A 25,342-nucleotide genomic window follows, 5' to 3' on the forward strand; every position below is an offset into this window, starting at 1 on the left:
ATTAGTTTAGAATTAACTAAATTTAATTCTGTTCAATGGAAATATACCTAGCAAGTGCAAGTACGAATATACTATATAGGGTCCCAGAATAGACGAAGTTCACTCATTCTCAATTCCGCGATGGCATTATAGATTATAATTACTAATTAGTAATACTAATTTCAAGTGCGTCATGCTTATATAACAGATGATGAATATAGGTAGCGCTAGATTCGCACTTGCTACATTTACCTCCGCAGAATCCAACTCAACGCAACATAACCTTAAGCGGACTGGTGTGAAAGCTTTCGTTTCCACATTCCAAGACTGTTTCCAGCCTTCCAGTTCATTCTATCTTAGTTCGTGTAGCAACCATTTGATTTAGTTACCTCCGCAAAAACACGCCTTTTATGTTCTGTGCTTATATTCATGTCTATTTATATGGCAGTGACATAGAAATAGAATACCACAGCATAGTAGAAGACAGAACAATAATGATAATATTGATAATACCTACTTTATGATAGACACTAGAAAGTGTTGGATCAAATTGTCACTGTGATATTGTTATCAAATATCAAATAATTTTGAATTTTATTTATAAGTGATAAGATTTATTCATTAACTGATAACAGTGTTAAAAATAATATGTTTTAAATTCCAGAATCTTCTATTGAATTCTAAAGAGCTCTTTCAAAATTTCGCTTTTGGTACTCTTCCAAATATTTTAATTTATATAAAGCCCATGCATCTGCTTTTTACCTTTTTAAATCCGAACGAATCGTTTTTAATCAGTTTACCTTTAAAATCTATAATCAGTCGCAGTGTATAATGTCTGGAGACGTAACAAAAGACGCGAATCTGTTGAAAGAACAAGGGAATGCAGCATTTAAGGCCGAAAATTGGTTAAAAGCTTTGCAATGTTACACATCGGCGTTGGATCTACTGAAAGAAAACATTCGAGATAAATCTATATTGTACAAAAATCGGGCTGCTGTGTACAACAAGTTGGGTGAGTTTGAAAATGCAATCCGTGATTGTAATGCATCATTGGACATAGTTGCAAATGATCCGAAAGCATTGTTTCGCCGTTGTTCTGCTTACGAACAGCTTGGAAAGTATGAAGAAGCGTATATTGATGGTAAGCAATGTTTGTTGTCTGATCCATCAAATAAAGAAATACAACCTGTTTTGTCGAGATTACACCCAATTGTACAAGAGAAGGTGAGAGAAAATGCCCAACTATCCAATAAAATTGAAAGCATGTTCAAATATGCTTTTAAAATCGAAGAAAGTTTAGAAAAACGTATTACAGCCATTAAAAATTTATTAGTTTTATCTAAAGAATCAAGCAGTGGAAGTAATGGCTTGTTAAAATCTGGTATCGTTAGCAAAATTAAAGGTCTCTTAAAGAATGATCAAAATGCTGAAGTACGAATAAATGCCTTAAGAATATTTGGTCAACTGTGCAAAAATGATGAGACTCGTACCAAACAAGTTTTGGTTGAACTTGGTGTTCCTTGGTTTATAGATGCATTAAATACTGAAAATCAAAACGAAATAAATGGCGTTACATTTATTATTCAGGAAGCACTAAATAGTTTAACAGGCATGTCCAACACATTAGATAGTTCTCCAAATGAAGAAAAATGCAACAAGAACTCTAAAGAAATAGATGCTATTCTGACTTGTTTAGTCTGTTCCGTTGACCGTCATTCTATTAATAAGTTTGCAAGAGATTCGATTATAGAGATATTGACAAGAAATGTTCATTTCAACAATATAAATTGGGCTGAACGTTTAATTGATATGAAGGGATTACAGAGATTGTTGGAAGTAGCTGCTGAACTCATTGAAACCAGGTATGAATCAAAAATGGAAATCACTGAATACTCGCATACTAACGTTTCAGTTTGCTTATCAAAAATATATGACAACATGACTTGTGATAAATCCCGCGAGAAATATGTAAGTGCTGTTGATGAGTTCCTGAAAGAAATGCTTCTAGCCCCAGATATAGAATCTAAAGTCCGAGCTATATCAACCATAACAGTATTGCTTATGGGTCCAATAGATGTTGGAAATTCAATTATATCGAGAGATGGTACGTTTTATATATTTAATTGATTGATTTAACAATGTATGTCTGTGCACCTATTCCAAATATTAATATTTTTATTTCTTTGTAGGTATTATTGAAATGATTCTTACAATGGCTACAACAAATGATAAAGTACAGCAAAAAATTGCATGTGAATGTATTATTGCTGCTACATCAAAGAAAAGTAAGATTACACCAATTGTGAAGCAAGGTACCCAAATACTTAAAAATTTGTACAAGAGTGGTGATGATGATATACGTATTCGTGCATTGGTTGGCTTATGCAAACTTGGCAGTAGTGGTGGAAGTGATGCTTCCATTCGCCCATTCTCGGAAGGTTCTACTCTTAAATTAGCCGAAGCTTGTCGTAGATTTTTAATACATCCAGACACCAATCCAGATACAAAAAGATGGGCCGTAGAAGGGTTATCTTATTTAACATTAGATGCAGAAGTTAAAGAAAAGCTAGTTGAAGATCAAGCCGCATTGGTAGCCATTATGGGGTTAGCTAAATCAGAAAAAACATCAGCGATGTATGCTCTAGTATCAATATTTGTCAATTTGTGTAATGCGTATGAAAAACAAGAAGTTATTCCAGAAATGATTGAACTTGCAAAATTCTCCAAATGTCATGTACCAGAAGACCATGAACTAGACGATATTGATTTTGTCAATAAGAGAATCACATTGTTATGTAAATATGGTGTCATCACAGTCCTTGTACAGCTGTCCAAAACAGAAAGTTCAAACATCAAAGAACTTATTTCCCGACTATTCAACGCTATATGTGTTCTACCCGAAATCAGGGGTGAAGTAGCTAAATTGGGAGGTTTAAAATCTCTCTTGGAACTTGCTCATTCAGGTACACCCAAAGGCAAAAGACAAGCTTCTCAAGCTCTTGCCAGAATAGGAATTTCCATCAATCCAGAAGTCTCGTTTAAAGAACAACGTTGCCTAGAATCTGTACGGCCATTCCTTGGCTTATTACATCCGGACTGTACAGCTTTAGAGAACTTTGAGGCAATGATGGCACTTTGTAACATGGCGTCTGTGAATGAAAGGGTACGCAAGAAGATACTAGACACTGGTGGTTTACCGCTCATCGAGAGTTATTTATTTGAAGAACACCAAATGCTTAGGAGAGCATCTGCCCAATGTTTTACCAATCTTATGATGTCTCCGGATGTCATAAAGATAATTGAAGGTGAAAATGACAAATTAAAAATGTTGTTCCTGTTATGTGAGGAAGAGGATGAAGATACATCTTTAGCTGCTGCTGGAGCAGTTGCAATAGCTGTGTCAAATAGTGTACCGTGCTGCCAGAAATTAATGAAGTTTAATAATTGGGAAGAATCTTTGAAGGCTTTATTAGCACATCCCAATGATGCAATGCAGCATAGAGCTTTGGTGATTGCACATAGTTTAATAAGCACAGATAAAGATATAGCAGAAAAAATTTTTGCTACCGACATCATGGAGGTATTAATGGCACTGTCAATAATGGTAGACGAGAAGAAAAAAGAGATTAGAGATATGGCCAATAAATGTTTGAAATTAGCTGAAAGTTTAAAACTTATAAAAAAAGCTGATTTTGAAGAAGAATAAATTGTTGAATCAGATTACATTTATATTCATATTATATTATTAACTACCTATGAAATTCGAACTATACTCTTTTTCACAAGAGAACGGGGCCGTGTTCTGGAAAAAACGGGTTGTTGACTGTTTGTAAGGAATTTCATGGATGAATGAGCCAATGAAGCTCATTTGACATGCAAGAAATGGTCCAATTTTCTCATGAAAAGGAGTAGGTTAATATTTATAAATTATAATATTATTATTGTTTCTAGTGTTATTGAATTATTATTTATGATATGATGTAATTTGTATTATGTCATTTAAAGCAGCATATTTTATTCATTATGAAAAAAATATGTTTTGCTTTATTATTTTAAAATTTGAGTTGTGGACATTTTTCCCATGAGTGTTTTTGGTATAGTAGGACATCTTCTCCTAATACAATTTGATGCAGACCTTTTTCTCTTATAATTTTTAAAACGTTTATTATTAAACTATATAATTAAATTTATTATTTAATATGAAATTATTATTTTTTTGCCTAATATCTAATTTTGGCGAAATACAAAATAAAATTTCAAATAATTTCATAAATTAAAAAAATTATGTAAATGTATATTTTTGATCATTGTTTACTTGAAACAATAAAAATTGCTATTAAAATAATAAAAATAATTATATGTAGTGTTTGAAACAAGTACTGTCATAAACAATAATATCCATTTGATACACTAAAAAGTAATGATTAAAAAAAATTGGTAAAAAAATAATTTTAAATAAATAAAATACCTAAAATTCTTTAGGACAGGTAAAAAATGTTCAATACAACACCAATTTTTGCCAATTTTGACAACTAATATTCCTTCAGGAAACGCAAAACTAATTAGTCGATTGGTATTGTTTTCATTTTCAAACAACAAAAATGGTTTTGGAAGTTCAAAAATTTGAATTTCTGTCTTTACACTAAATTAGACATTAGACAAACAAAAAATAATTTTATATTAAATAATAAATAATAGATATAGTGGTAAGATGTCCTTCTTCACCGTAAACAGTCGGGGGGAAATACAATATCTAATATTGTAATATTTAAATTTAGCAATATTAGTGTATAATTAATTAGAATTAAATAATATTTACAGGGTATTCAATAAAAATAGTTTTGTTACAACTTAATACATTTGAAAGAAAAGTATTATTCGGTTTATTTTTATACTCAATCTCTAAATAATTATGAAACACTGCCTTCTAGTCATATAAAATTAATTACATTTTGTTCTATAGTTAATTTTTATTTTATAAATTGCTTATGAATATATTAACATTACATTGTATTGTAAGATTAATATTAATTTATTTTTATTACTTGTCTAAAAATTGTTTTGATATACAAAATGTTAGATATAACTTTTTTAAAATCATCCTAACCCTTTATGAATTATTGATGAGAATTTTATTAAATTAAATTAATATTAATTGGTATTTTTACTCGTATTCTTATAAAGTTATTAACTGCCATATTGTTTACTAGCTAATAAAAAGCATAAATAGATAGTATTTTCGTCTCTTTTTTTTTTTTGTGATGTTCAAAATGTGTCATAAACATAGACCTTATAGAAAGTGCATATTGTTTTGGTTGAACTTTGACAATTCTTTCCAAATACTTAAGTATGTACCAGTGTTTCAGAGCTAAACATTTTATTTTGCATGTTTCGACATTTTTTTTTTTAGAGTATTTTTAGCGTTATTGTGTCGTTTTGTTGGTTTTAATGCATATTTGTTCAATTTATTGTACAAATTTAGCCTATTCAAAACATTATCTTAAGATAAAGAGCATATTTGCTTGGTTTAAGGGCATTTAAATCCGGCCCCTAATCATAAATAATTTATAAGTATCTTCTTAGGCAGGCAGGTAATTTTTCAGAATTAGATAAAGGGCACTTGAAAACATGGCCCGAAAAAAAAGGTTCAAAAGGTCCTAATACTTTATAAACTTGGCCCGGTTTTTTCGGTAAACGTGACTGTCATGTTAATTTGGACGGAATAGAAATAATGTGCACTAATATTCTCATATCTAATTAAGAATTACATATGACATATCTAATAATATTTTTGATACCCATTTTGCATTACCCAGACGACTCATTATGCTCTAAAAATTATTTCGTTTTATTTTCATTTTCATGTTATAAAAAATATGGAAATTTGTTATGGCAGAATTAAATTATTTTAATATAAATGTATAATGTTGTACCTATATCGTAAATCATTAATTTTTTTTTTTCATTGATCTAAATCCTTGATACTATGACCATTAGCTTTTTTTGTTGGGGGATTTGAAATGCGTATTTGTGTGTGTGTGGTAAGGACGTGTTGCTAAAAAAGTAAAAACCCGGGTGAGTGGGTGACCCATCCGAGTGCTAGTTGTTGAACGGCCGGTACGTACTCGGAGCGTGGCCGCAGTTTGAGCTTACGACCGCGCCTCACCAGACCACCAATCATTAATTATGAACAACATGATTACATGAACGTTATAAGTTTATAACGTTATTTTCCTTTAAGTGCACAAAATTGTTGATATTGGTCTACCGAGTTGGTGACTTATAATGTTAATAAATTAAAATAGGTTCCTACTGGTACAATTTTAAAATATTATGTGACGAGCTAGATGGTATTTTTTTTTTACTTCTGTCTATGAAATAAAAATTCGTGAGCAGTATATATGTAAGTCACTAGTAAGTAAGCCCCAAGTGGTGTTACAGGAAATAGCCAATAGGTATATGCTTTACCATTGACCAGAGTCCAGAGTCTAATACTCTGTGACGATTTATTAAAATAACAAGTCTGATAGTCGAGAATCGACATATATGGTTTCATCTGATTTCTGTGCGCTGCGACGGTCACAGATATTAAAATATGACAAATATATATATTGTATACGGTATACCTGATATACCTTATTAGCTAGGTACACAATGTAGAGAAGATGTCTTCTCTACATCGATGTGACGATGTAAGGAATTATTTTTTACCTTAACAATAATTAATAATAATAAATTTGATAATAATATTTTATATCTATACACTTTTAGTTACCAAAAAAGTCAAAGTATTGTTATCTGCGTTATCAGTAAAAAAAAAAAAACAACAACAGTGAAATACCGATATCAGATTTGGATTTTATTGTGTTAATTGTTAAATAAGATTTTCTAATTACATGTTTGAATTATAATATATTAATAGCTAATAACTATGCATACTTTAGTGCTTCTAAAACCATTGTGATATTATAGTTAAAAAATACTTTCGTAAGTACCCACCTACCTATTTATTATATTTAATGGCTCATAACAATGCTATAGGTTTACATCAATATTAGGCACATAACATTTTTTTTACCTAGGTGTTCCTACATTATTTTTGTTTTTTAAATGTTGCATACTCCATTTAAAAATACCGCTACTGTTATAGTTGCTTTTTGGTTCTGATTGTTCACCTGTCCAATAGTTACTGATTTTCCTGAAAACACTGGTCTTTGGTTTTGCTGTTGCTGTTGTAGTTGGAATTATTTCACTGTCAGACTCTTGATCTATTGAGTTAACTTCATCTTGATAAATAGTGTTTTGGTCTGCCGTAATTGATTGTTCAACATTTTCAACATGACCTTTTTTATTATTTCCCAATGATCCAAAACCAAAACTAGTCCCCAAATACTTATCATAAATTTTATTGTGCACAATTTCCTGATCTCCTTTTCCATCACCGTTTTTTATTCTATAACCGCTGCCAAAATGAAATCCTATTCCAACATTTCCAGAAACACCAAATGAATTTTGTAGTTCGGTAGAATGATGGTTTATTGTGGACTGGATTTTAGTTCTAGGATAAAGAACTCTTTCCAACAGTGATTTTTGCACCCTATTCGGTTCATTTTGTTTTGGTTCAGTAATTGCTAATATGTTAACTGTTGTTATTAATATCTGTTAAAATATAAAATTGACTAAATTAATTATACAACTTTATTTACAATAATTTGTTTTAATAGTTCAACAATTTGTAGGAAAGAGTAAAGCTTGGCAAGAATAAATTCTTGTCAAAGCATGCTCAATTATAGATTTTATTGGTTTATTAAACAATAATTTTTTTTCTCATAGATGTATTTTTGGGCTGGGTACAATTTTTTTGTCACTCTTTTTTTATTGCCATAGAAAAACAAATCAACAAAAAAAATATGCTATTAAATTTCTAACAAAATGTAGCATGGTATTAGATATTTATACATATGAACAACATTTTTTTATGTAATTTACTAAAATACATTGATTTCTATAACATTTTCTTCCTTTTTCCCTGCATTATTATAATTTCTTGGGAAAAAAAACATTGTATGTATAGTATCTTAAAATTAAAAAATGTAAGATCTATGTAGTTATTAAATACATATTGAATAGCATTTTTTTTAAACTATTTTTTGCATTTTAAAAAAATAAAAATTTCTTATTTTTTGAAATGTAGTGTCAATAGTCTTACATAATTTTTGTGTCATGTGCACTTATGACAGCATGACATTGTATAAAAATAAAGCCAGTACTATTTTCTGTTGTATGTAATTGAGATTTTTGTATTGCATTTAGATTGGTTTATACCATATAATTAAGTTTCTAAGAAACTAAATACCAGAACAGAGTGATTTTCATACAGTGGTTTAAAAGAAAATGCAATCCCTATAATATTTAATAAAAATAAAAATTGGTTGATTAAAATCAATTTTTACATAGAGCTATTTATAAAAAATTGATTCTAATTTAAATATTATTAAGTATTTACTCAAATGTAAAAATGGGTAGGTATCATTTTTATAAATTATATCATTTTATTGTTTTTAATGGATATAGTTCTAATCTAACTTAGGTTTAAAAAAATTATTTATGGTTCATTATATATACTTACTAAATAAACTAATAAGATCAATCCCATTTTCAAGTTTTGTACCGTATGAAAGGTATTTTTTTTGGACAAAAAAATATACTGTTAAGAATGATGTAGGACTACTGAACTGTATTTTAGTAAAGGCTATTTAGAAAAAAAAACTATTAGAATATTTGAATTAAATAAACACTTTCACTATCCCTCATCATGGTATTCTGAATGTGGGCTTGTAAAAAGTTGTATGCTATATTTTAATTAAGCTGTGTATAATTAAAACCTAATTTAAAATGTGTGTTTAAGTACATATTACATTTGCATTTTAGACTTAAAATTTACAATAACCTCTAATTGAGTATATATTAGTTAATGACCATTATTATTTAATAATTAATTAATGATTAATGACCCTATATTGTATGTATTATTACAAATATTATATAATATATTTTGTTTGTATTTTACATAGATATTGAGATTGAAAAGTTGTGTTTTTATACATTTTTTGATTTTATCCACAAAATATTCATATTTTTACTTTTAAAATATTAATTAGGATACAAAAATTAATTTTTTTAGGTATTGCCAGTGTTGGCTTGGGTTCGTGGCTGTCCTGAGAATTTTTGGGGTCCAGGGTTAATTAATATCATTCAAACAAAAAGTCATATAAATTTTTTAAGGGGGCAGTTGTATTTAATTATGGTGCATCTTAAAAAACTGATCCATGTGCTTTTTGTCTGCCAGACCCGACACTGGTTATAGCTACCATGCGACTTACAACAAAGTATTCCATTTCATACAATTTTTATAATTAGTATAAACTTATTAGTTATTAAGTTATTATTTATTATATAAAAAAAAAAAAAGAATATTTAACATTATAATTTTATTAGTTTGACAACATTTAATTTTTTTAACAGCATTTTAATTTTAGTATAGGTATTATAAGAAAATTTTTTTTTTTGAAATGTACTACCTAAATTTTTTACTATATTAATATTTATACAAATAAATAATTGAACAAATCATTTTTATTTCAGATATCACTTTTCAAAAATGACAAATCAATCTGATGAAAAATCTGACATAGAAACAGTTGAAGAAGTTGAACCAAAACTTAAATATGTACGTCTCACTAATGACGTCCAAACTATTTTAACAAAAGACGGTGTTAGTTATCTTGCTGCTCATCCCAAGTTCTTGTGTATCGGTACTAACTGGGGCTCTATTCATTTATTGGATTTTGAAGGTAACATTGTAAATAATCGGCAACTGCGTCCACATACTGTAGCAGTTAATCAAATAAGTATAGATAGTCGTGGTGAATTCATTGCTACTTGTTCAGATGATGGTAATGTATTTGTTTATGGTCTTTACACAACAGAAGATTCTCAAGAGGTCTCATTAGGTCGTTGTGTAAAGTCTGTCGCAATAGACCCTTTATATCATAAATCTGGCAATTATCGTCGTTTCATTACTGGAGATGATCGCCTTATGCTTCATGAGCGAACTTTTCTTGGACGTACAAAATCTGTGGTCTTATGTGATGTCGAAGGAGTCGTGCATAATATGAGGTGGCATAATCGTTTTGTGGCTTGGGCTTCAAATATAGGTCTTAGAGTATATGATATAATCTCTCGATGCTCATTAGGCCTTATTAAATGGGATAAAAGAAATAACATAATACCTAGTACTTATAGATGTAACTTGACGTGGAAGGATAGTGGAACATTACTTGTTGGTTGGGTTGACACAGTAAGGATTTGTGGTGTTAAACGTCGACTACAAAGACTTAAGGATGTTCCTGAGTATATAGTAGAACCACTCTCTATGTTTCGTATAGATTACTTTATTTCCGGTATTGGACCTCTTAATCATAATCAATTAGTAATATTATGCTATTCAAAAGAAAAAGATGAAAACGAAAAAGCAATGAGACCACAATTATATGTAGTTGAAGCAAAAGAATCAAAGTATGTTGAGTTGTGTACTGATAACTTGTCTTTACGTGACTTTCAAGATTTTGGTTGTAACGATTATGCCCTCGAAAGTTTAGTCGTGGAAAATCTATTCGTTATTGTTAGTCCTAAAGATATAGTAGTGGCAAATCCGTGTGATGCGGATGATAGAATTGAATGGCTTATTGAGCATAACAAATACGCCGAAGCAATGGAAATAGTAAATTCTAAAAATATAGTTTTAAATCGAAATTCCCGAATATCTGTGGGCAAAAAATTTTTAGACCATTTATTGTTCGTTGAAGAATATTTGGAGGCTGGACAACTGACTGCTGAACTTTTTGGAAATGATAAAAAACTTTGGCAAGAAGAAATATTTAAATTTGCTCAAGTTCATCAACTTCGTCAAGTAAGTGCTTACATACCAAGAGGTGAAGTAACTCTAGATCCTCATATTTATGAAATGGTATTATACGAGTACTTAAAACTGGAACCCGAAGGATTTTTAAAAATTGTAAAACAATGGTCACCTTCACTGTACAATGTGTCTGCTGTTACGAACGCTCTAATTGAACATTTAATAGTAAACTCGAGTTCGGAACTATTAGAAGCCTTGGCTATTCTGTACACTCATTCCGGTAAGTTCGACAAAGCGTTAGGTGCGTACTTGAAGTTAAATCACAAGGGTATATTCCAGTTGATAACCAAACAAAATTTGTACCCGCTAATACACAATATGATCGAAGATCTGATGCAGTTGGACTGCGAGCAGACGATCAAGATACTTTTAGAGAAAGACACTGTGCCCATCGACGTGGCCGTGGCGAAGTTACAGCACAACAGGCTCTACCTGTATACGTATTTGGACGCTCTGGAGAAGAAAGACACAAGGATGTTGGCCAGGCGGAACTTGCATAAGGACTTAGTGTCGCTGTACGCGGCATTCGCGCGAGAAAAGCTGTTGCCACTACTGAAGCGGAGCGACAATTATTCCATCGCCCTGGCGCTGGAAGAATGCAAGCGGCTTGAGTACTATCCCGAAATGGTGTACCTATTGGGTCGGATGGGCAACACCAAGGACGCTCTGAATCTGGTCATGTCACAGCTGCAGGACATCGAGCAGGCCATAGAGTTCTGCAAGGACCAAAACGACACCGACCTTTGGCACGACCTGATCGGCCTGTCCTTGGACCAGCCGAACTTTCTCAAAGTGCTATTGCGGAAAATCGGCACGTACGTGGATCCGCGAATTCTGATCCGTCGGATCGGTAAGCGGACACAGATACCGGGGCTGAAGGACGCGCTTGTCAAGATGATGACCGACTACAATCTGCAGGTGTCCGTGGAAGACGGATGCACAAAAATTGTCGTGTCGGATTGTTTCGACCTGCACGAGCGGCTGTACAACATCCGGAGGAAAGGGTGTGGAGTAGACGAACAGCACTTATGTAGCGCTTGTCAAAAGTGCATCGTCGGCCAGGACACCGTGGGAAACGCTTTGATATTCTACTGTCAACACGTGTTCCACGAGGAGTGCATACCCACGGATGGATTGGAGATGACGTGCATAATTTGCACAGACAGCCGAACGAAACAAGCGACGTTCCAGTGAGTATACCTACATGTTTCGGGACACGTGAGTTTCGATTGCGACGTACGGCGTCCCGTCGATCGTTTTGTGTGCGATCTTTCATTCAGATCTACTGTGCGTATACAAGATCGTGTGGACTAACCTGTACGTGCTCATTCGGTTATTTTATGATACGTCTGCGTTTTTCGCGGCTACTTATGTATGGTTGATAAGTTCGATAGATTTTATAATTATTGTTATACCTACCCATGAAGATGTTTAATTTTTTTCAAAATATTATTTTTAATTGAAATATTTATATTACCGGCATGATATTAATTATTATAATTTTTTCAATAAACTAAACGTGTGTGTTTGAAATCTATACAAGAAAAAACCACACAATATATACGTTGACATCTAATTGTTTTTTCTTATTTATGTATTACTAACGGCTTATAATTGTGTACATGGATAAAATAAAGTAGAAACATATCACCTATCATGACGCGACTAGCGAGTCAGATTGGCCAAAAGCATTCTGCAAGGTCAGCCACACTTCTATATTGAAGTTCATGTATGAGGAGAGGTAGTGAGCGTGTTTGGTTGTATATTACTGCCAACCGGCCAACAGTAAACAATTCAGTGTTTGCCGAGGCCTCGTGGCAGTCGGAAAGTGATTTCTAAGTACCCGAACCGTGCAAATCGTACGCATTAGAAGTATGATATTATAAATATATTTTATTTCTAACATCTTGAGTTTCGATCGTATTTGTTTTATCAATATTTTTCGAAAGCTTTGAGTCGCTGCGTAGAAAATATTCCATTTGTTGTTCAAGTTGAATAAAGGTAAGTTTTACTATAATAATTATAAGGCACGTGAATCGTCTTAATAGATAAGATATAGATATCTACTCGTTTTTTACTAACCTAATTTCTTAAAGCATATTGCTTGGCATTTCAATATATCTTATAAAATTAAAGTAAGTATCATGCATGTACTAGTATAGGTAATATAAAATATGTTAAAGGTTGAATTTTGTATTTTCATTAATACTAAGAGATGTTAACTAGGCGTACCTATTTATAGCTAAACTCAGATTTTAATAATTTTGAACTCGTATAAAGGAAATTATGCTAAACTAAATGGCAAATAGTTTTGAGTTAAGTATAGAGAAATACAGTCATAACTTATGACAGTAATTAACACAGTAAATTTATAAGGGTAATTACTTATTTTTAAATCTTAAAATAATTTCAACAGCATGTTTGAAGAAAATAATAACAGAGTTTAAAAATCAGTTTTCGACTTTTCATAACTATACAAATAGTTAAAAAATATATCAACTTCAAATAGGCATTATAGGTAGTTTTTATTTTTTAAATCATGTTATTTCTCATAAACTATTATCTATTTTATTTGTATTACTTATTTTAATCTTTAGGGTACCTACCTAACTATTAAACCTACTGCATTACTTATATTTTTCATTAGTAGTTTACAGTTAAAAGAAAATGTATTAAAACTTTAACGTCTTATAGGTATTAACAACTATCTTATGAAAGGTAAAACGAAATATGCTTGTATGAATTGAGTATAATTTGCATTATTGTATGTTTTATGTTTATTGCTATACACCTATACTTACCGTCACCGATATATAAAAGACATAATATAAAAGCAAATTAATCACGAATAATTAATTCCATTGTGATTAATTACTTATGATCCACGATTGATGAATACAATTTTATGACTAAGTATTGTAAATTCCACTTTTTATAGATACATATAGAGTATATACACTTAACAGATATTAAGAATTTATAATAAAAATTATTATAAATAATTATGATAGGAGCATGATGCATGATGTAAAGGGCTGGTGTCAACTGCCAAAACCCGTGGTTTAATTAAAATCCAAACTCCTGTTGATTGGTAATGACACCGCAATGTCTTACTATATAATTGAGTTTTTTTAGAGAATACAAATATACATAAAAGTATAGAATTTTCGAATTTCAAATCACATAGTAAGAATAAATACCTACATTAGAAATCACAGAACTGAAGTACCTATAATATATGATTCCATCAGATCCCAGTTTGTCTTGTTTTTATGTCTTTACTTTGTAATCTATATTACGGGTACTTTGTAGCTAGTACACTTATACCTGTAGTATAAAATAAAATCAAGTTAGGTGGATGTAAAAATGTAAAAGACGGGCATTAACGTAACCTTATAACGCTGTAAAATCATAGAAACAGGTATAATGCAAGACAATTTTCACTGTAGACTTAAGATGTATGTTTAAGCCTGTAACATTGATATATCGTATTTAGAATTTCATCTTGGAAGGATACCTAAGAGTTTTTTTTAGGAACCTACACAAAAGCATATGCATAATAAATGAGAGATTCTTACTTCATAAAACAAGTCGAAAGTCCATTTAATCAATGCAACAATCTTAAAAAATTTTTTATATTCCAACAATTATTTTGTTCATAATAAATAACAATAGATCACAGTGGCGAGTAAAACTAAATGTTTTCTTAAACTGATAATCTGAAAAAGTAAAAAAAAACATTATGAAATATATTTTGATTTCTTAGAAACTCGATTGCCCTATTTTTCTTTGGATATATAGTTCCATCATTTTAGAGTAGTCTATGGCCTTACCATACTGCAGTACCACACTACTACTCACGGCCCACCCATAAAACTTCACTCGTTTCTTCCTCTTATAAGGTTTTTAATTTAATAAATCTTCGTGTAATAAATTCATAATACCTATAGGTACTAATGTATTCAAATTGTGATAATTTCTCAATAGAAGTTTAATTACGTAAAATTTTTGGTCAAAAATGTTTGATATAAACAAGTTTTCACATATATACAACCCTAACTATTTATATAAATAATAATAATAAAGATATTGACAAAATAATTTCGTCTATATAATCTATTTTTTTATTTTTTAGTAACGGTATTATAAATTATCATATGATATGCCAACGAAAATTTTAATGTTGTACTTGCGAATTTATATTATTCAAATTGAATATCAATAACGTAGACATGAAAAAAACATCAGAAACAACAAGGGAATTGTCTTTTCTGTGAAACGACGCGGAGGTGTCGAGGTCGGCTCCATGACCTTTAGATATAGCTAGTTGTATACCTACTTGTATGTTACACGTGTGTGTGTGTGTGTGTGTGTTCTATTCCATACGTTTTATCTGTTTGGCGGTTGCATGTATATAATATTATGATACAAAACCTTAAACCTTGAAATTATTTTAGATATCGAAACCCACTAACACATGGGTTAATATATAACATTATTATTATGTCATCTATAGTTATATTCTTTTTTTTTTCGGTTTTATTACATTTTATTAAATTGCTTGTAATACCTTCTATTGTAGAGGTTTTTTAGAAATCATAGGTAAATTTAATATGCAGTGTTTGTTTTATTGCGTAACTATACATGTGTGTTTTTTTGTATCTGTCATCACGTTTTGGGACATAAGGAATGTTTTGATTTTCTTCAACATCATCTATTAGGAAAAGAAAGTAAATCTAGTTGGTACTTAAAAATTTGCAAATAGTTTTGAAAAAAAGAAATTTTCCTTGGATTATATTAGAAATTTATAAGCAACTTTCAAACTATTGAGACTTTTTGTGCTATTTATAAGCATAAGGAAATTTCTAGTTTTGTTTGTTTTTTTTTTAAATTATTGCCGATAAATATATTTTTCTATTTTAAAAAACTTGAAAATGTATAATAACGTTCCTCATAAGCTGTTAGTGGAAATTAAAAAAAAGTTCATAGTTTTTTTTTATGAGTGTCTGAAGTTCAATTTTCTCAAAATTCATCAAAATCATGGAAATTGGCCAACTATTTCTAGTGAATTATATCTTTGGTTTGAAAATGTAATACAAGAGTCCCCTTAGGTTTTCCTACATTCAAAAAAAAACTATTAGCGGAAAGTAAAATTATTGCTTACGAGTGTTTGAAGTTAAAACATTGAATATTGTATATTGGAAAAGTTATAGACCCGTAAATTAATAAATGCTTCTACAACTATTTTCTTATGTTGTTATCTAAAAACTAATAACCGTAATTTCTTGAAATTGTCATCAAATGTTTATTCAATAATTTTCTATACATGATTTGTATTTTGTATAGAGAGTTTCAAAATATTTTGACTTGTTCAGAGCTATTTATAGACATTAACATTTTTTTTTTAGCTTATTATTCTATGAATGTAAATTAAATTTCATTTGTTTTTTCAAAAAGCTTGAAAATGTAATACAAGGCTCCATTTAAGTTGTTAACAGTTGGTATATATATACTAAAGATCCATAGGGGCATTTTTTTAAAAAGTATTTATCGTTTACATTTTTCAACATTTATTGAAATCTCGAACATTTAAAAATTATTTTGTAGTTTTAAAATTATAAAATGTTCAATTTTTATACTTAGCCAAGGTTTGAAAATTTAAAACAAGGATTTTAATAAATGGTTCTTACTATAACCAAAAAATATTTTAACACAATAATTTTGTACACACATTCTTACAGTTTAAATTTGGATGAAATTACATATTAAAACCAATAATAATTTTCTAGTATCTACACAATATTATGTTTATAGATGTTTCAAGTACAGATTTTGACGAAATTGGGTATTAATTAAAAAATAATGATTGTAGTGTAATTCAAAATCTGTGATGTTTTTTATACTTGAAACTTTTAATTATCGAAGGTAGGTACTATAATATACTACAATGCAATTTTTAAAATATTTTGATTATTTTTTCACTTAACGTTTTATTTTATCGTAACAGATTTCAATTAATTTAGTGCCATTTGATGATTTAGTGTTTACAATTGGCATAAATTAATAATTTATTGAAGTATGCTAAATCGAAAGAGTTTGGGATTGCTGAATTTCCTGTGTAAAGAAATGTTAAATAAGCAATCAATGTTGCATTTTACATTTAATTCTTCAAATAAATTTAATTTAAATGATTTAAAAATGGAACAAAGTAATTATGTTGGACAAGTTGCTTCAAAAAGTATAAGAGAAGAAAAAAATTATTTTGAAAATTTAGGTACAGTGTGATTATTTTGAAGATAAACACTTGTTTTCTTCAAACATATTTTGTTTGACGTATATTTACAATATACATTATGCCGAAAATTTTGCGTAATTTTTCTAAATTTATTTTTATTTTTTCAAATTGTTAAGACCATTTAATAAACAAAAAAAAATTGTTTTCGTGAGCTGAAAAAAAATGTACAAGTGAACGAGGTACAACGTTACCTATATTTGTATTTTAGTTATAGTGGAACCTTAGTTCATGGACAATTCAACGTCATACACCTTTGTGAACTAATTCGACCCAGATGGACAATTCGCCTGTGGTGGATTGGGTATAGCACGCTTGGTATAAATCGAACATGGTACCAGTGGCGTCATAAAAAAAATAGGTGTTTCTCAAATAAGTTTAGGTGACCTACCCCTCATTATACTGTTATACTGACATAAAATGTCCTATTTTTCTTCTATCAATACCCACCCACCCATATTTAAGGTGTTGCCTGAGCAACACTTGGACCCTATGTTACATGCCACTGCGTGGTACAAACTATTTTCTAAACTTTCCTGGTATTTCTAAAAATAATTTGAAATTTTCACAAAATCGGTCAAGTAGTTTTTGAGTATCCACATATATAAGCTACATACATAAAGTCAACTCTCATATTTGTTTTAAGATAAAATTTCTTTATTCGAGGCCATAATGGATTGATTTGTTGCAAACTTGTACCTCATCTGCCGACTGTCCGAGTAACCATCGATGGCAATCATTCATAAAGGTAGAAAAAAAGTATAAATTTCTGCTAATTATTTGATTTATTTCTACTATTAACATTAAAATTTATAATATGTAATAAATGACATCTATTTATAAACAAAATAAAATTTTTGATTTCCATCGTAAATCACAAAACTGAGCCTCTTTTAAACATGTGAATTTTAGAAAATCTTTCCTTAGTGTGCCTTTACTTGGTAGCTTGGAAGGTACCATGAAAATATCAAGTCTTCAGGTATCATACAATAGTTTAGGTCAAATCATTATCCCCGAATTTTCCAATTTTTTATCCGTAAAAACATTATTCAAACTATTATGAACACTTTAAAAAAAAATGAGCCAAATTGGTCCTGTCATTGTCATATGATGCGGTTATTAACGAACAGCATTGAATTGTTATTTACATAGAAACATTATTTGAATATCATTAAAGTATAGTTAGTGGTTCAAAAATCATTTTTAACAATATAAAGTAATATAAATTATAATGTTGCATTTGCGTGATTCAAAATATTCATAACTTCCTATTATATTATGTTTTTATCGTGTTATAATAACTAATAATAATATATAACTTGAAGACATACATAATAGATATCAAAAGATTAAAATAAACTTTGTTGTTATTTGCTGTGACTATCTATAGCTAAATTAAATCAAATGTTTATAAAAATATTATTAAGAGCTCAGCTCTATTGCAACGTTAAAGATAAATAAATTAGTGCCACAATAAAGCGTTAAATATTAGTTTTATCTGTGATACTGACCGTTATAAACCTGAAATTTTAAATTAGCACTGGGCAAACATTTAGAATAAGCATTACTATTTCCAAATTCAGTTTATGGCTTATGTAGAGAGTATTCGATCACCTAGTCCTTCACATAATGTCATTGAGTCCAAAAAGGTTACACTTTTATATTTTTACTATGTTAAGTATAATTAATATTACTTATCCAAATTATTTTGTAAGAAGAAGGCAAAGAATTTGCTCTAGTAAATGGGAGTGCGAAAAAAGGCAACATTTTGAGATAGATTTTAGATTTGGACAATGAATCGTGTTATTTTTTAACTCATATCATAGTTGTATTATTATAATTATTAAAAATAAATATTTGTTGTATTCTATTATATGATTCAAAATTGTGGCAAATGGCAACATCGCAAATTTTTTATGCTCAAGCGCGAAGGATTTTTTTTATATTTCTATATCTTTTGATACGCCTACAAATTTGCTCAATCGTGTCATAAAATGTGTTTAATGCTCAATCGTGTGATAGCCCGTAATACGCATATTGGTGCAATGGTACTTCAAATAAAAACAAATAACAATAGGTACCTACTACTTACATAGTTATGTACGAAAACATTGTAAATAATCATATTGCTAGTTGTCACAGATTTTGATGCATTTTTGATGATATTTCTTTTGATATTTGATACAACAGAAAGATTTTGTTTCAAAAAAATAATAAATAGGTACTACCTGACACTCATTACTAACGACTGACGAATGAATGAACAAAAATAAACCTTTACCTTTGAAATATAAATAATAATAGTATCATCATATTTAATTTAGACAAATACCTATACATTAAAATATTTATATAATTCGTTTTAAGATAAAAAAGCAATGGTTATACAACCGGACTTTTAAGTTTTAATACATAAAAAAGTAGGCATTTTTTACATCCTATAATTCCTAGCAGGTAAAATAATGATTCAATAAAAATACAATAAGTAATTAATTATAACCTTTTTTTTTACCGACTAGACAACGAATTTGATAAAATATTATCTTAACTTAGTATTTAGTATAAGACATTTATTATGGTACATTATAGTGATGAATAAATCATTGGATATTTCATTCCAGTGACGGCGTAGTTAGGGAGAGAGGCATAAGCTTCTCCAATCGGCCAGCTTTTTTTAAAAATATTAATTAATTCTTTGGGTAGCCGAAGTGTAATTTATTTTAAATTCTCGGGTTTTTACCACTGTTAAAATAACCACACGTCAATATAATTTTTGTTGTCATGTAGGTATAGGTCCTGTATGCCTAACGTATCCGAATTCGTATAAGTATAACTCTCTATTATACTCAATTATGAGTAATTCATATTCATAAAAAAAATTCTGGAAATAAAGCCACCGAAAAATGAGGTAAATAATATGTAAGTTAGTTGTATATATAATGTAACCACACTTTTACTTTTAATGTTATACTAGGTTTCTAAAAAATAAATATTTGTAAGAGCTGTAACCCAATTTAAATTGGAACTGATGACCATATAGTTGACACCACGAGTTTATAAGATCAATAATAAAAAATAAATTATTAGGTATATACAAAATAAATGTGTATTGGTCTAAGCGTTTACAATGAATAATCAACAATATATATATATATATATACAATTAAATAGATATATCCAGAAAATATAATGTTTGACGTTTAAATTACTCATAGGTACTAATGTAATATTTGAATTTATTTATTGTAAATACGTTTCCTATCTTTATATCAATCATTATAGGTAGGCTGTAGGTACCTTACATAATGTAACATATACATTACAGTTTTAAATTGGTCGTAAAATTATAAAGTTATATGTTCCTTGAAGTCAATGCGATTTTCTATTGATAGTGGTAAGTACTTATACGATGTATGTATTGATTGTTCAATTTTACATTAAAGTAAACTTTACTTAATCATTCATTCGGCTCTAATTGAATCATGTAATCTGCCTGTCCTTTTTGCTGCTTACTATTTTTTTTTTTTTTTGTGATGGTTATAAGTTTTGTTTCATATACAATATACTTATACTTATTAAGTTCTTCGTCAGTATCAATGTATAAGACTAAAGTATCTATATTTTAATGTTTAATTACATATTTAAGAATTTAAGATAGTTATAATTACAATCAATGAAAACTTCAGTTTTATAGAATTTATATTATCTACATTTTGACAAACTCTTTTTCAATCATGTTAAAATACTACAAATTACAATAAAATATCATTTAAATGAAAAATATATCGTCAAAATTTGAACTCGAAATGCTTATTAAAAAAAAATTGTGCATATGTATTTTTAAGATCTTTAAAATTTGTAAGAACAACTTACAAGCATCTTTGTATTAAAATGTCCAGCCTTGATTATACAAATTTAAAACTGTATTCACTTTTAGTTTAAAAAAATAATTTGCTTTAAATTGCTACAACATTCTGTTTCGCCAAGTATGATTAGTTTATAGATAACTTTAAAAAGAACATTTCTACAGGGTCAAGGCCAAAGTTAAAAATCTCTGATAACACAGCATATACTATTTTTTTGTTCTAACATTTGATAAAACAGTTAATAATAATTAAAATAGTGGGGCATGAACTCCCGGCACCGCCCTGTGGGTGCCCATCTACAGTATACTTCTTTTGACAGTAAACACTTCTTAAATCAAATCAAAAAGTATTACCGTTTTTGAATTTGCTTACATAATTTGTAGTTACCTACTAAAAAAATATTATTTAATATTTACTATTTTTACTGTCATCAATTTTTTTAGTTGTAGGACTGACTGTATGTACTTTTTCGAATGATATTAGCGTACATTTTAAATTTCATATACAAAAGCAGAATATTTTCTTAGAACTATTAATGAATTAAATTAAATTTTTAAATGAGTATAGTTAATTATTTATAAGTATTTGAATTGCAGATAAAGAAAGTAGTGGACCAATATTTTGTGGGGTGTGGGTACTTCAGTTTCACTTCACTCCGCTCATCAAGACTTTAAATACTTATAACAACTACATATATGTTCAATATCCAAATTTTATTTATTGAAACTCTCTAAAAATATTCTGTAATGGAATATGAAATCAAAAATGAATGATTTCGTTTACAAAAGCAAAAAATTACTAAACCTACAAATATAATTTGTTTAACATTTTAATTTATAAAGACTTCAAATTATGTGTAAAATATATTTTTTTAAATATTAATAAATACTTTTCAAGACATGACTGTTTACTGTTAAAGGGATCATTCTATTTATTAGAATGTATTAACTATGTATAGTATAGTATGTTATTATATTCTTGAGAATATATATAAGAACCATATTATATCATATTATCATATATTCCATATTTTAGATTCCGAGCACTTGATGAATGTAGGTTTTGATTTTACATTGCTGTGTTGTATTTTTTTGTCTGCAAAATTTTTTCTAGTAGAAATTATTCTTCAATTTTTAACTTTGGCATATTAAATAAATAATTGCATACAAAACACTATTCCGAGTAAAGAGAGGAATCTTATATTCAATTTTCAAGCTTTTTGACCGAGCCTAAATATTTATATCAATACTTAAAAAAAAGTGTTTGAAAGTTTGAATATTTAAAATGTCTATAATAGGTGGAATTGGGTCTCAATACGACAATACATTGAACATTTTATTTAGTACCTATAAAAAATTATAACTTGAGTAATAGTTGAATGTTTCAAGTAGAAACTTGAAACCCCTATTTCTAAACGATTAATACAATTTGAATTACAACAAGCATAAACTAAAATCGTGAAAGGATCATTTTACTCATAAAATATATTCGTTTAAATTTAAAATGTAGACTCTCATAAAAATGTTTGACGAATTACCTTACATTACATTTTCAAATCTTAGGTATGCATATTAAAAATGTTATGAATCTTTAACAACGAGATGATTTGCAATTTTTGGCTTTTGCTATTAAAAAAATTTGATGAATATTTCAAGTATATCTAGTATTCACTCTATTCTACGATTATTATTTTTTTTAATTTGAACAATATAAGAAAATCAATTTTGTCAAAAAATGGTTTCGCGTAACAATTCGTGCTTCTCTTCAACTTTCCAAAAAAATTTCCATAGATTCTTTCCAAAAAAAAAGTTTTCAATTGCATCCTCCCTTATTCTGGGTTTGAATTTGAATTAAATACACTCAAAAATACGCTCTTCGAGGGGTCCGGTTTCTAGAATGTCCAAATTGGGAAAGCGTCTTATGCGGTAATTGAAAAAAAATACATTTATAAATTCATATTTTAATTATTATTACTGTCTTAACAGGTGGTTTTTACATTGACTAGTATAGGAAATGTTTAGGTACCGACAGAAAACAGAGTCTTATGTGGGAAAGCGTCTTAAGTGCGAACGTCTTAAGCGAGTTTTACTGAATATTTTTTAACAACTTTGTCTTGCACAGTTATATTTTTTTCTATCTTCAAAATTAACTTAGTGAGAGTGAGTTAAAATTTCGAGATTTATGCATGTTGTAATAATTATTGTATTTTTGAACAGTTCATCTAAAATTTTACAAAGACCCATGTGATATTTTTTTTTAAAACTTAGGTGTGTTGTCGTAAGTTTGAAATTAGATTACTGTTGAAAATTATAATAAAAACAACATGCATAAATCGAAACTTAAACGCATTAAGCAATAAGTTAATTTAGAAAATAGGAAAAACTTTTAAGTCAAAGCTGGTTACAAAGATAATTTAACTCAAATCCAAACTAAAAAATAAGGGGGGAGGGTTGCAAAAATTTTTTTGCTGCATATGCACAGACATTTACTTTTTAAGCATACGTGTAATGTTCAGTCCTTTATATACTGTAAAAAAAATCCAATGTAAGTTCAGGGTTATTTCCCAGTATTTGCTGGAGTCCCTCAAGGTAGTGATCTCTCCCCTGACCTGTTTAATATATATACATCTGATTTTCCAACAACAAACAACACAACTATTGCAACCTATGCAGATGATACAGCCATTCTCACTTCCGACACAGATCCTGAGATAGCTTCCTCTGCTCTTCAAAACCACCTCAATTTAATAAGTATCTGGGCAACAACATGGCGAGTCAAAATAAACCCCGAAAAATCATTTCATGTCCCATTCACACTAAAAAAAAAAAATTCCCCACCCCTTCAACTACAAGGTGTTGATATTCCTATTACACCGAAGGTTAATTATCTAGGAATCACAATCGACAAACGACTAACTTGGGGCCCACATCTTAAATCTAAACGAAAATTGTTAGATTATCGTCTACACATACTTCGCCCAATACTTAAATCAAAACTCTCTATAAATTCAAAATTAACAATATACAAATCTTTTTTAAGACCCATATGGACCTACGGGTCTCAAATTTGGGGTAGTGCCAAACCGTCCCAACTACAAACCATCCAAGCATTCCAGTCCATATCCCTCCGTCTCATAACATCTGCCCCATGGTACGTAACTAATATCACACTTCACAAGGACTTAAAAATACAAACCGTTGAACAACTAAATAAACAACACTACTCTAAATTACACAAAAAATTACATCTACACCAAAATCCTCTTATCTCCCACTTATCATCACGTACACTTCCAGACAATCCCCCTCGACGTCTTAAAAGACGCTGGCGTCGTGATCTTTTATGATCAAAAAAAAAAAAAAAATCAATAAATTATGTTTAATTTAAATCTGAAGGGTTCTATCATTGGATGGTCTCCCTTATCATGTCATTCTGTCATTATATATATTGTTTTGTTGTACATATTATCTCATTTACTTATTGTGTTTTTGTTAATACAGATTGTAAATTTTCAAAAAAAAAAAAAATAAAAAATAAAAAAAATAAAAATAAAAAGTTCAGGGTCATGTGTACGAAGTATTTTGTGTTACCTTTATCGTTGAACACACTGTAGGTATATTGTTTATTATCTTTTATAGTAGCTAGTTGATAGTTCTAATTCTTGTTTATACTAACATTATTATAATATACCGTCATATCGATATAATTTTGTAACTGTAAAAGTTCGGTAATTATAATGTACAACTAATGTATAGTTGACATTTTCTAAGATTACGTGTATATACTATATATGTGTCATAATTGCATTATAATGTTTACAATACTTTGGAATTTTGCGCTAAGGTGCTCAATGCATATTGATAAAACAAATATTTTCTTATTTCTTACGATCGCAAATATTTGCGATGTTTAACACATTGCAGTAGTCAACAGACATGCTATATACCTACTGCAGAGGTAAACGCGAGGTACGAAAGTCTCATCAGTCATCAGTCAAACGTGGTACTCAATCACGGATACTGGGATTTCACGAAAGCTTTTCACACCATTTTAATCGAATATATCATGTTTCAAAGGGAACAATATTGTTTTTACTTCAATTGTTGCAGAATGCAGGACGCACACGAAGGGCGGTTTTTCGCATTATTTAAAAAAATGTATGAAATATGACTAATTTGGACTTAAGTATTACTTCATGACTATGACATCAATATAGCTTTCACT

At 29.3% G+C, this 25,342-nt stretch overlaps 4 protein-coding genes across 5 annotated transcripts in view; 3 read left to right on the plus strand and 1 right to left on the minus strand.

The window, feature by feature from the left end:
* The first annotated feature begins 557 nt into the window (after positions 1 to 557).
* Positions 558 to 4,203, plus strand: LOC111039534 (protein unc-45 homolog A). The gene is made up of 2 exons (XM_022323084.1): positions 558 to 2,083; positions 2,169 to 4,203. The coding sequence occupies exons 1-2, from the start codon at positions 811 to 813 to the stop codon at positions 3,683 to 3,685; spliced, it is 2,790 nt and encodes a 929-aa protein (XP_022178776.1). The 5' UTR covers positions 558 to 810; the 3' UTR covers positions 3,686 to 4,203.
* A 2,596-nt stretch (positions 4,204 to 6,799) lies between these two features.
* On the plus strand, positions 6,800 to 12,529 carry LOC111039536 (vacuolar protein sorting-associated protein 41 homolog). Of its 2 annotated transcripts, none has more exons than XM_022323087.1 (2): positions 6,800 to 6,966; positions 9,625 to 12,529. In XM_022323087.1, the coding sequence occupies exon 2, from the start codon at positions 9,641 to 9,643 to the stop codon at positions 12,152 to 12,154; it is 2,514 nt and encodes an 837-aa protein (XP_022178779.1). In that variant the 5' UTR covers positions 6,800 to 6,966; positions 9,625 to 9,640; the 3' UTR covers positions 12,155 to 12,529. The 2 variants fall into 2 exon arrangements, with proteins under 2 accessions (XP_022178779.1, XP_022178778.1); XM_022323086.1 differs by lacking the exon at positions 6,800 to 6,966 and adding an exon at positions 9,176 to 9,368.
* On the minus strand, positions 6,818 to 8,844 carry LOC111039538. The gene is made up of 2 exons (XM_022323093.1): positions 8,609 to 8,844; positions 6,818 to 7,638 (listed from the first exon to the last, which is right to left on the minus strand). Exons 1-2 carry the CDS (start codon positions 8,633 to 8,635, stop codon positions 7,054 to 7,056), a joined length of 612 nt encoding a protein of 203 aa, XP_022178785.1. The 5' UTR covers positions 8,636 to 8,844; the 3' UTR covers positions 6,818 to 7,053.
* Positions 12,530 to 12,729: 200 nt separating the features above from the next.
* Positions 12,730 to 25,342, plus strand: part of LOC111039537 (calcium/calmodulin-dependent protein kinase kinase 1) — a 46,226-nt gene continuing 33,613 nt past the window's right edge. The window contains exon 1 of the mRNA XM_022323089.1: positions 12,730 to 12,961. The gene's annotated coding sequence lies outside the window, so the exon portion shown is untranslated. The remainder of the gene's footprint in view (positions 12,962 to 25,342) is intronic.

This window comes from Myzus persicae, unplaced genomic scaffold (genome assembly GCF_001856785.1).
Source record: "Myzus persicae strain clone G006 unplaced genomic scaffold, MPER_G0061.0, whole genome shotgun sequence".
Lineage (NCBI taxonomy): Eukaryota > Metazoa > Arthropoda > Insecta > Hemiptera > Aphididae > Myzus > Myzus persicae.

Bases quoted from the DNA above. Each gene is read 5' to 3' on its own strand.
- LOC111039534 (XM_022323084.1), top strand. From the start codon at position 811: ATGTCTGGAGACGTAACAAAAGACGCGAATCTGTTGAAAGAACAAGGG. The intron at 2,084-2,168 runs GTACGTTTTATA...ATTTCTTTGTAG, and splicing joins TTCAATTATATCGAGAGATG to GTATTATTGAAATGATTCTT.
- LOC111039538 (XM_022323093.1), bottom strand. From the start codon at position 8,635: ATGGGATTGATCTTATTAGTTTATTTA. The intron at 7,639-8,608 runs GTAAGTATATAT...ATATTTTAACAG, and splicing joins TGATCTTATTAGTTTATTTA to ATATTAATAACAACAGTTAA.